Source organism: Solanum tuberosum, unplaced genomic scaffold, assembly GCF_000226075.1.
Source record: "Solanum tuberosum cultivar DM 1-3 516 R44 unplaced genomic scaffold, SolTub_3.0 scf00134, whole genome shotgun sequence".
NCBI lineage: Eukaryota > Viridiplantae > Streptophyta > Magnoliopsida > Solanales > Solanaceae > Solanum > Solanum tuberosum.
This window is the reverse complement of record NW_006239062.1, coordinates 142,115-154,245: the sequence shown is the minus strand read 5'-3', so window position 1 is coordinate 154,245 and position 12,131 is coordinate 142,115. Positions and strand designations below refer to the sequence as shown.

At 32.4% G+C, this 12,131-nt stretch overlaps 1 protein-coding gene across 1 annotated transcript in view; it reads right to left on the bottom strand.

The window, feature by feature from the left end:
• LOC102584525 (biotin--protein ligase 2-like) overlaps positions 1-4,568 on the bottom strand; it is an 11,473-nt gene extending 6,905 nt beyond the window's left edge. Inside the window, exons 1-5 of the mRNA XM_006351810.2 lie at positions 4,115-4,568; positions 3,902-3,963; positions 3,225-3,373; positions 2,165-2,285; positions 1,654-1,809 (exon numbers count right to left, since the gene is read on the bottom strand). Of these exons, the coding sequence (XP_006351872.1) occupies positions 1,654-1,809; positions 2,165-2,285; positions 3,225-3,373; positions 3,902-3,963; positions 4,115-4,512 (886 nt within the window). The 5' untranslated portion in view covers positions 4,513-4,568. The remainder of the gene's footprint in view (positions 1-1,653; positions 1,810-2,164; positions 2,286-3,224; positions 3,374-3,901; positions 3,964-4,114) is intronic.
• Positions 4,569-12,131: the final 7,563 nt, after the last annotated feature.

Below are 12,131 nucleotides of genomic sequence, written 5' to 3'. Positions count from 1 at the left end.
CAATTCTTTGTGGGACTGAAAATGTTATTGTCTCTTCCTTCTAGGCCAATATAGTGAATTTTAAAGCTTTATTGATAGTAAATTTAGTGATCGAAAGTTCAGTAATTTAAGCCATTCTAACTATTTTTCGCTTAGAATGGATTGTTGTCACTTTTTTCACGTTTTGAATGAATTGTTTCTTTTATTTTTATGTATGGTTAATAACCGAATAGCTGAACCAAACCAAACCAAAACCGAAAACAACCAAACCGATAAATGTATATTATATTTGGTTTGGTTTGGTTTTGATAATTTTAAAACCGATTAAGTTGGTTTGGTTTTGGTTTTGACCAATAACTGATCCAAACCAAACCGTGAACACCCCTAATTGGAAGTTTGCGAACTTCATTTCATTTTTTTAACATCATCCACCAAGAAGAAAAAGTAAGGGGAGGGGAGGAGAAAGCATTATCTTTCTAGAAACAATTACTGGATACCACTCAAATTACATGGTATGCAAACAACAATATGATATTTGTTTTATTTTTTTATTTATTTTATAACTGAAAAATTCCCTATGAGTTAGCAAGCTAACACCAGTTGGCCCATAGGTTTGATACTCAAAATATAGACCTACCCTTCTACCTTGCTCCCAGTTAAATGCTAAGTTTCATGTCAGTAGTGGGGCAGACAACAAATCTTACAGAAAAATGACATTAAAGAACAACAGCAAAACCTAAAGCAAAAAAAATGATTAAAATCTCTGATATTGTAACCTTGCTCATATGAACAGGTTTTGTGACACAGTTAGCTTCCGTATTAATAGCTCTCTGTCACTTTAACCCTGCTCATATATTTTTAAGATTACTCAATTCCATTGCTAAATTATATGATTAAAATCTCTAAATGAATTGATAAAAAAGAGTTAGCTGACAAGTTAAAGACCTACTAGTTGGAGTTTAAGGATTTCACAGATATTGAATTTTTTTCAATGTTTAACATGGCTCTCTTTTCGAGTTTAAGAAGTTGAGAGCTAGGTGAGTAGCTATTTAGCAGCATCGAAAGTTCTCTTTATTTTTGTCATGCCCCAAGACTTTGGCTGGGAAATCTAACCCACTGATTCTTTTCTCTCTCTCTCATCCTTCGTTTCTGTTTATCATTGGTGGTCATTACTTGTTGTACTGATTTATCCAGGAGCTAAAATTATTTTAATACTATCTTCATTTCTGAAAAGCTGACCACATGCAACATCATGTTTTGGTATGTAGAAACTCAGGACCACCTAGACAAACGTAGCTCTAGCTTAGGCTCAACAAAGGCAGAATTAAAGTAGGTAAGATCTAAAACCCAAACCAAAGATGAAGTAACACAAAAATATGAAGCTAAATTGGAAGTACTTTGAACTTACACAAGGCTTCAATATTTTATGTTTCTCCTATGCTGATGAGTTAAAAACAAGAGTAAAGGCTATCAAGTAAACTACAAAACCAGGAAACAGATAGAAAATGAATGGTTGTTCTTTTGATCTGTGAATAACCATATTGATCAACTTGAACTAGCATGCTGAGCATTCCAGAACATCCATATTATTGACTAGTCCATGGAGTTTGTATTTCAACAATTGGAAGTCGGCCAGTATATCCATGATGGTTGAGTAGTTAAAAGGCAACTTACCTTGTTTTAAGAAAACATCATAAAGGTTCTCAAATTTATTGAAAAAGGCTGCAATGATATCTTCTCTTTTCAATTCACGTGAGAGAGGATTCAATCTCTTCAAAGCAGCATTCAAGCATGTAGTAGGCTTCTCGTTCCCCACATTCAATCCAACTCCTGCGAAGTATTTTTTATCAAAGCACTCCAATGTAATTTCTCCAAATCGATATAGAATGAGAGGAGAAAGAAACAAATACAGATGTTCATCAGTCGATTTAGAATGATTTGAAGAGGGTGCATGAAAGTTAGCTATGTTAATCAAGACTGCAAGAGTAAGAAAATTTGTTGACTAACTAAATTCATTAAGTTTGCAACATCTGAAATCCCGTCAAGCTGGTAATAGCATGCAAAGTTCTATAAATTGAAGGAAAAAGTCTGTTCCTTACTTCAATCAGGAAGAGAAAATATAATGAACATCAGTGACAGTATTTCCTTTTTTCCTTTTTGCAAGTTAATGAGTGAGACAGTTTACCAGCACTAACATAGAACTTCTTTGACCTATATACCGATGTGCTTAGGATGCCTCCCACTTTAAGGCCACCTAAATATAGATCATTTGGCCACTTTATTCGAACATCAAGATGTGGCGTTCCCTGTAACACATAACGCAGCCAAGAACAAGAAGGAAAAAAAAGTTTAACATACCAACAGTTATTCTAAATAAAGTATATGATCTACATGTTACACAAAGCTTCTATGCAGCACACATCTAGTTTCAACAAATCCTGTCCTATCACTCCTCTTTCTTCCATATCTATCCAGATAGCATTTGAAATTGTTCAAATACATACTACCTACAGTAATTATGGCATAATCAAAGCAATTAGGAGTATTATTTTGCCAAATAGCAATAAGGTTTAGGAAATACTATATGTTCATCGATACACCACCAACACATGAAGATACAAATTCTTAATTATTTAGGCAAATCTAAACGAAAACAAAGTAATCAATAGAAAAGATTGACAGAGAATCTTGTAACTCAAGAAGAACCAAAAATCAATGAGTGCTCCATCTAATAAGCAGTTGTATCATCTGAATCTACCTGAAATTTGATATAAGTGCATCTTACAATTCACTGACTAATTCAATGGACCCTGTTAATTATCCAAATTTTCCCTGTCACGGTAATCTCTTTCCTGAATACTTCCTAACACAAAAACATTCTTTAGGAAATAGGACACTCTCTTTAGCAGACCAATAAGCACTAAACAAGAAATGTCTGCAAGTACTGTATACAATTATTCACAGACCATTCATCAGATAACTGCTTCAATTTCCAAGTATACAAACACAATGACAAAACCATAAAGTAAATGAGTAAGAACAAATGTTTCAATTGACAAAATCTAGATAGAGCATATAAAACTTACAAAGATAAGTGAGAAAACTTTAATTCATTGTTAAAGCAATGTGGACATATAGTCACATTTATCTCCTTCTTACTTTTCCCATACATTGATTAAACATTTACCAATCTAATTTCAATTTCAGGATGCCAGCCATTACACATTTGTAGTATAAGTACTTACCTTTTCCAAACAGATAGCCTTAATGGCCTCTGTCATAGCAAGACAGACTACATACTGCAAATGTGGCACCACTCTGCCGTCCTCCATTTGTATTGAAAATGAAAACAAAAGGCAACCCTTTGGTGATTGCCACAAATTACTCGAACGGCCTTCAAAGGTAAATAAATATATAATCAAATCAAAGTAAGATATGAATAAATTTGGGCAAATATGATAAGACCAAAAAGTCTTCAATACACAAAATACAACAACTGCAGTTTTTAATTCCTAGTCTACAAGTCATGCATTTTTTAAAATTATTTTTGTGTATTGAACAAATAAATCCCTACTGTTAAAGCAATGATGGAGAACGAGACCTTCTCTAACCTCCCTTCATTGTTAATGGAAAAAGTCACGTGCAAGGCAAACAATGTCAACGCATATCTATGCTTTTCTAAAGGTCCGAAAGACATTTTTACTAATCCATAGTTGGTGGAGGGAACACAACCTCTCATTTGGTGTCACAATCCACCTCTAACCTCTTCATATAAAATTTAATCTTCTTAACATAGCTGCAGAAGTTATTGTTTCTTTATTTCAAAGACAATAAACCAATTACAATTAGTAAGAGAGAGCAAGACTTGGGCTTTTAAAGAGTTAACAATGCAATTATCCAAAACAAACATAAATCTGCATACCTCTCCCTTTCAGTTGCACATCAGCAACACACACTGTCCCAACTGGTAAGTCAGAGTTATTTCTGCAATATTCAAGTAGTTAAAATGAACAAGTTTTTTTCACAATATCAACAAAGTAAATACACATACTTAAGCATGCTAATCTAAATTAAGGTAAATAACTTGCTACATGTATTACAAATTAAAAATTGAATATAGGGATTGGACAATTACTGTGAAATAACATCATGAGTTGACGACAATTTGGGAGAATAAATGAGGAGTCTCCCAAAACGCTTAGTCGAAAGGGAGTTAAAGTATTCTCCAATTCGAAACGCGTCATCTTCAAATGGCGTTTCGAGCTCGGGACGCAGAACAACCTCAACTTCTTCACCATTTTTACGCAGTTGAAGAGTATTGTTATCCTTTAATACCTTCGCCACATCGTTCTCCTCATTGGATTTTCCGGCGAGTAGAAGAAGAGTGCGGTCAGGTGCTTCCGATTCCATTTTTCCTCCGAGTACGTGTGATGCTGAGAAAGCTTTGAGGTGTGGAAGAGGGAGAATTGATGGGAAATTGGGAAATTTTCGAAGAGAGGCGGTGAAAAAGATGTGTTTGAGTTGAGAAATCATCAGTTGCTCAAAAGACGGAGAAATTAATGCTGAGAATTTAGCGCCTGTAAACAGCACCAGTGCCAAACAATCCAAATTTTCAAAATATTGTTTGGCTATATAATTTGCTATTATTTGACGAATATTTTTGATAAACAATCTAAATTTTCAAATACAACTAAAAATTATCTCAAATTTTTATATTTTATAAAAATATTCATCATTTATAGTTTTGGATTAAACTTCAAACCTAATTCATTGTATAAAATTTATATGATTATATACATATTATATATAGTTATTATCCAAACTTATTCTACGAGTTTACTTCCAATTACAAATAGTAATAAGTAATAGTTTTTTCTATATAAACCATTTGTATTTTCGTTCTTTTTTTAGATTCGTATTAATTTTGTTCGTTGCATTGTCTTTTCCTTATGGTACATATTCATTATAAAACGATGATACAAATTTATGGGTATTTTAAATAATTTTTAGAATTTATGGGTATAAATTGTATTTCTTTACAGAGTATATATTTCTCCCAAAATTTATGATCAAACGCATGATAAAACTTTACTTAAGAATGACTTGCCAAAAATATTTAGAGATCTATGGCCAAACACTAGCTAAATTTACACATTTAAAAAAATATGATTGTACATTACAAATTCCTAGGTCCCATACTCTTAATTCCTAAATCATTTTTCAAAATTTAATACCTACTCTATATTATATTTTAAGATAAATATTTAATTATTTTTTTCATATTTGTCCTTTGCTTTAATGAAATTTCTTGCAGAAAAAAAAATTCTCGACAAGACTTCAAATGTGTGAATTTGCTAATATATGAGTGTAACACCTCGTAAATTGAAAAGTCGAATTGAAAAGAAAATGTTGCATTTTGGCATTGAGCCAGTGTCATATGGAAATCATTTACGGACTGTATGAAGTCCTACGGTCGTAGGAAGACAGTCATAGGATTGGGTTGAGTTTTGAAAAATTTCAAGTCTCTCATGTTTGACAAACAGATTAATAGGACGAGTCGTTGAGTGGTCTACGGGTCATAAAAGGAACTTGTAGAAGTGATCCAGACTTAGTGAGATTTTTTACTTAAACTTGGACTCTACGAATCGTAGAATGGTCAACGGTCCGTAGGAAGATCTCATTGAAATTACTTAGGATTTTAGGTTCCAGTAAGTGACTCTATGGTTGACCAGGATGATTCGTAGAAAGTCCTACGCATCGTCGGTTGGAACCGTTAATCTCTCCAACAGTTTTTAACTAAGGATGTTTTGGTCATTTCCTACTCAATTAACCTCAAAACTATGTTGTTTGCCCTATAACTACCCATATAATCATTTCTATCCTTCAAACTAAGCCTAATTTCTCTCATTCACTCAAAATCTCCTAAATCTCTCAAGTCCTCTTCTCCAAAATTCTCTCAAAAGCTTCAAGGGTGAAGATCTAGGGTTTCAAGCTTCAAGGTCTCATTCTCCTTGCTTTCTTAGGTCTTTGATTATCAATGTATGGGAAAATTCACCAATGAATTTCTTTCATCCATTGGGTTCCAAAAGAATCTCAATCTCCAATTCAATTTCACTAAGGTTTCATGCAAATCTTCATGGGTCATATTTATTATGATTCAATTGCTTATATCCAATCCTATTATGTATGATTTGATTCAATTACATGGGTTTCAATTGATTTTATATCGACTCATGTCTATGCCTATTTTATGAACTTGAATTATGAACAATGCTTATTAAATTATGAACTATGATCATGAATTCTATTAAGGATTTATGCATGTTTTATGAAAAGGATGATGTATGAACTATGGATGCTTTTGAGATAAGTATCAATGATTTGTGAAATGTTTTCTCACATATGGATGAAATCATGATTTAGAAACTTAGAAAGGTAAGTGTCTAATATGAAAATTTATGAAATCATGATTTGAGAGGAGCTTGGACTGGTAGTCTAAATTGTGCCTATCCAAGTAATTTGATATGAATAGGATTATGTCTTTTCCGTTGGGATTACTTAGCACCGAGAGGATTTTGAAATTGAGGCCTTACTTCTAGTAGAAGTTTAATCTTTAGTAGCAATTCACTTGTCCCAAACTACGTGCCCCGTAGGATTGTCTTAAATGACCTATCTAGTGGATCCACAATAGCAATTACGAATGAATATGACGGAATTCTATCTTGGCAAGTAGATTTTCCTTTTTTGGTGTGAGGTTCATGCTGGATTCCTTGTTATAGCTCACATGGTCTTATTGTTGGTTAATGGTAAATATCCCACAAGTGAACTATGTTTCTTCAAAGGTTTTATGAAAGTTTCCCATGTGTTTTAAATATGCATTGACCTTACTTATGATTCATGATTATTTTAAGGCTCTTACTACATTTTACTAGGATCATGCATATTATATTTAAAGTTCCTCATATTATCATGCATATGCCTATGTCTTTATGCATTTCCTCATACTTAGTACATTAATGTACTAATGCATATTTGTGCCTATATTGTCTTATAATATAGGGTCCAACGCTCTTCCTCTCGAAAATGCTTAGATCAGGATTGTTCAGCTTGATCACTTAGAGTGGTGAGTCCCCCTGGTTCGAGGGAAAATCCATAGACACCTTTATTGCTTTTGTTGTCTCTTTAGTTTCAGACTTATAGGTAGTGTATGGGTAACGTCCCAATCACTCTTACGATGTTAGAAAGAGTTTGTTAGACACAATTTAACATTCAGTGCTTATGTTTAGATTGCTTATATGGTTGAGACTTCTATTGAATATTCTCTTTTGTTGTATTTCTTTTATGACATGCTTACGTCAAGTGGATCGTTTAGGTTCTCTCGAGATTCTATTCGCCATGTCATACCTAGGGGGTACTTTGGGTTGTGACAATGAGTCACCACTAAGGTACACAGATGATCGGCAATTAGCGGTTAATTGAATATGTTATTAGGTATGTGACGGAATGAAAGACCAACGAATGGAAAAAAAATACACCAAAATACAAGTATTGAACCAAACACTAGTGGTTATTTCTTGTTGTAAGTGAATGCAACGAAAAGACCCTTTTATATTTTATAGGAGATAAATTGCACTACTTAGAAAATTATATTTATGCTTTCACAAAAGGGCAATAGTGAAAATATGGTTTAAATTATGTCCTTAAATGATATTTTAATGGGTGTGCATTGCCTCACAAATTCACTTAATTTGGAATAGAGTAAGTACTAAATATCAATTAATAGGGGTAGTGTGATAAAATAATCATGTCAATCATTGTTTTCTAATAAGCGTACCAAATTCAAATGGGGTGAAAATCATTTACACCCCCAACTTTGTTTTAAAATCAAACACCCTCCTCAACTTTGAAATGAATCATTCTCCCCTTTTTATCTTATGCAAAGCCTACTTTTTTATTGTTATTTTTAATTCTCCATTTATGTAATATCTTTTTATAGTATATATAATATTTTATTTTTTACCCTATATATTATAGATTTTTATTTAAGTTTTAATATAAGTAGAATAACTTTTTTATAAGTTTGTTGGAAAATTGAATGTCATTTTCTTATGATTGTTATTTTAATACTACATGCATAAGTAGTTAAGTACGTACGTATGTATATATTATGTGCATGCTTATTTAAATTTCACTTATCTTTTGGTATAATATATTAATGTGTTCTTTAACTTCTCTTTAACTTGGCCTTAGTTAACACATATGAGATTTTAGCTTTGTTGACGTTATGAGGTTTAACCTTCACCACAAAAGAAGTGGCTTAGATCTTTGCACTTTCCATAATTTATATATATATATATATATATATAAAGAGAGAGAGAGTCTAAAAGAGGTGGGGGAACAAAAGATTGATCTGCTACGAAAAGCTGAGTTTATCGATCACATTAATAACCTCTAATTTATGGTGTGTACAAGTATACACTTAACTCTATATAAAATTGAATAAACAGACACACATATCCTACGCATGACATAATATGTATTCGACATGACATAATACAAATCAATTAATTGAGTGTATCTCACACGATTGTCATGTAGAACACGTGTGTATACTTGTTCAACTTTATACAAATTTAAATGTTTACATGTGTACACCTAAAGTTAAAGGGATATATATTAGTTGAAGCTAAGTTAAATGACAATGTATTATGCCTATCTCTTGTGTTCTATTATATATGTAGATAGACAAATTTTGATTGTCATTAATAATATATTTTTTAAATCATAATTTAAATTTTATTTATTTATATTATAAATAGTTAATCTTTTTTAAAGGTGTTATGAAATATATCTTTAGTTTAATTAATTATTTTCTGTATTACCTGCATCGAAATATGTTTTTAAGGATATCATATTATAAAATCTGTTAAAATTAATAAAATTATTTTTTATTTTGATCACATGTTTAATTATAGAACGACATTAGCTCGATCGATATTTTTCACTATTTATATATTATTATTTTTATAGAAAGTATTTTTAATATAAATTACATAACAAAAATATTATAAATTTAAAGAAGTATATAAAATAAAATAAAAAGAAGAAGAGAAAAGTTGATAATTAAGGATAGAATAAATATTTAAAAAATCAATTAGGAAAAAAATGGAAAGGGGGTTGGAGAATGCCTATTTCTCAAATTTGAAGAAAAAAAAATTGATTTTAAAAATAAAATTAGAGAGTATAAATAGTTTTTACTCAATTCAAATATGACAAATAAAAATAAACGGAGCCGTAAAAAAAATACATGTTTATTGTCACGCTCCGAGCCTACATCCTGGGCGGGACTGGCACTCGAAGACCATTGTTGGCCCCAAGCGAACCCTTGGCCTGACTTACTTAACTCAGCGGAAGACAATATGCATATTAATAAAGATCAATAGCGCTTAACTGAACTGAATACTAAAATAACTGAGAATGCTTAAAGGTTAAACATTCACATTGGCCAAAAGTGACAACCCAAGTCTTAACAATAAGAATGATAATGTAAAGACTACTGAACTACTAACTGTCTATGAAGCCTCTAAAACAACTGAGATGGATGTTGGGACAAACCCCACAACATCCTAATGAACTAAACTAGAAAGCGAATAAAAGAGTCTTTTGGAATGCAAGGAGGCTCAACCAACAGACTCTGAATGCTCAAGCTGGATCAACGAGGCGCTGGATGTTGATCCTGATTACCTGCGTTTACATCATAATACGATGTAGGCCAACTTGCATCAGTACATTGAATGTACGAGTATGCGAGTTGGAATGCTAACATACATAGGCTTTGAAAGAGATTATGAAAGAAACACTTACCTTGACTCTTCTCAACTCATGAATAACTCAAACTCCATATAAAGAAATAAAACACATGCGATATATATATAATAAAGCTTAATAAAACAACTAGAAAATAATCTTAGTTCATTTAAAGAATAAAACAATAACAAACTTAACTTTACTTCATATAAAAAGTAAAATAGCTTCTGTGGGAGATTCTCTAACCGATAACCATCACTATAAGCCTAAGTGATGGTACAACGTTTTACCTCACGTTGCCAAGGACCGTCCTATACCTTGCCATCGGTATAGAACCTGAACTACTAAGTGGATCAACTATTCTATGCTGAAAAGCACTAAGGTAATCTTAGTTCATTTAAAGATAAAACAATAACAAACTTAACTTTACTTCATATAAAAAGTAAAATAGCTTCTGTGGGAGATTCTCTAACCGATAACCATCACTATAAGCCTAAGTGATGGTACAACGTTTTACCTCACGTTGCCAAGGACCGTCCTATACCTTGCCATCGGTATAGAACCTGAACTACTAAGTGGATCAACTATTCTATGCTGAAAAGCACTAAGGAATCATCTAAAAAGTATGACCCTTTTTCTTGCCCATGATGGCTACATGGTTTATGGGGGCTTGAGTTAATATGAACTCGTGTCCCTATATCGGTGCTCAATATTACTCCCAAAATATACTTAGCTCATATGTTTTTAAAACAACTTCTTCTCTGGTTTGAGATAATTACTCAAACTTGGCTTAAAAGCTCTCTTGGAATTAATGTTCCCTTTTTCTGTTCAAAACTCTTCTGGAAATCTCAGTTTCCTCTCATCTTAAATGTGAAAGCATTTACTCTTGGGAATACTTAGTTCCCATATATCATTTTAAAGAAAATGAACTTTGCTCTTACTCTTTACTCAACTTCAAAACTTAAGTCTTAAAACAAAGTTAAAACGTTTGTAAAAGACTTGTGAAAACTTGAAATGAACTTCTCTTACTTGACTCTTGACTTCTCTTGACTTGACTCATAAGTGATCCTTGAATTGAATTATGGATTCAAGGATTAAGATTTGTGATTGGAAAGATCTCATGTTGTTTAGGAATGATTTTAGATAGCTAAACATGAGAAAAGACCGAAAATCAAAATACGAAGGTGGGTCCGCGACACGGAGGCATAATTAAATTTTAGTTTCGAAAATGTCTTTTGAGGTAGAACGCTGCGTGACAACTCCACGACGCGAAACAGAAATTTCCAAATCTGGGAACCTGCTCTGCGATGCGCCCCTAGTGCCAAATTTCGTCCAACGAAATTTCTTCTTTGTTTTCCAACCCCAATTCATCCAAACTCGGTTCTTTTTCTCAATTTTCTTTTTAGATACAGATATCCAGCAAATGTACCTAAGAACCTAACTCGAAACGACTCTATGATGCAACGTAACGAACTCAGAAACTTCCCAACTCAGTCAAATTCAAGAACAATATATGAATTCAAGCATAGATATCAAGATCATCAATATTCAAACTCATTTAGGTCGAATCCAAACTAAAATTAATATGCTTGGCACGTGGGAGAACAATCCCAACGTTATGAGAGCCTCACATACCTGATAGAAGTAAATCCTTGTCGAAACACCAACTTTCTTGATCGATCTTGATGAATTTGCCCTCTTTCTCCTTCTTTTCTCTTCTCCTTAGCCCTAGCGTGAAAATCCCAAATTCTAAAACTGGCTAAAATCTGATTTGACCCACATTAAACTCCTAAAAAATGGATTAAAATAATAGGGCAATGAAAAGACTAAAATACCCCTAAAAATTCCGAATTGGACATTTTCTTAATCCAACATCCCAACTTTCAAAGGGGATAACTCACTCATAAAAAACTCGGAATCACGTAAACTTGGCGGCGTTGGAAAGATCATTCCAATAGCTTTCCAACCATATCTGGAACTACACCTAACTCATCCTGATCTAGGAGTTATGACCGTTTGAAGTTGACCAAAAACTCACTTTTCCTAACTTAAACAATTTTCTAGATTTTCAATTCTTTCCAAAAATGACTATTTTCATATTTTAAACTTCCTTCTAGTTCTTTCTAGTTGTGAGATGTTACATTTATTGTGGAGTTAATATATCACAAGGTCACTCAACTTTAGAAAATTACCTAGCAAAGTCACTAAACTTTATTTTGTATCAATAAAATCACTCAACTTAGGTTTTTATATCAATAAAATCATTCCATCAATTACTTATTAAAAATAATTCGCACCACAAATAAATTATTTCTTATATTATGTTGATGATTAAACTACTAAAT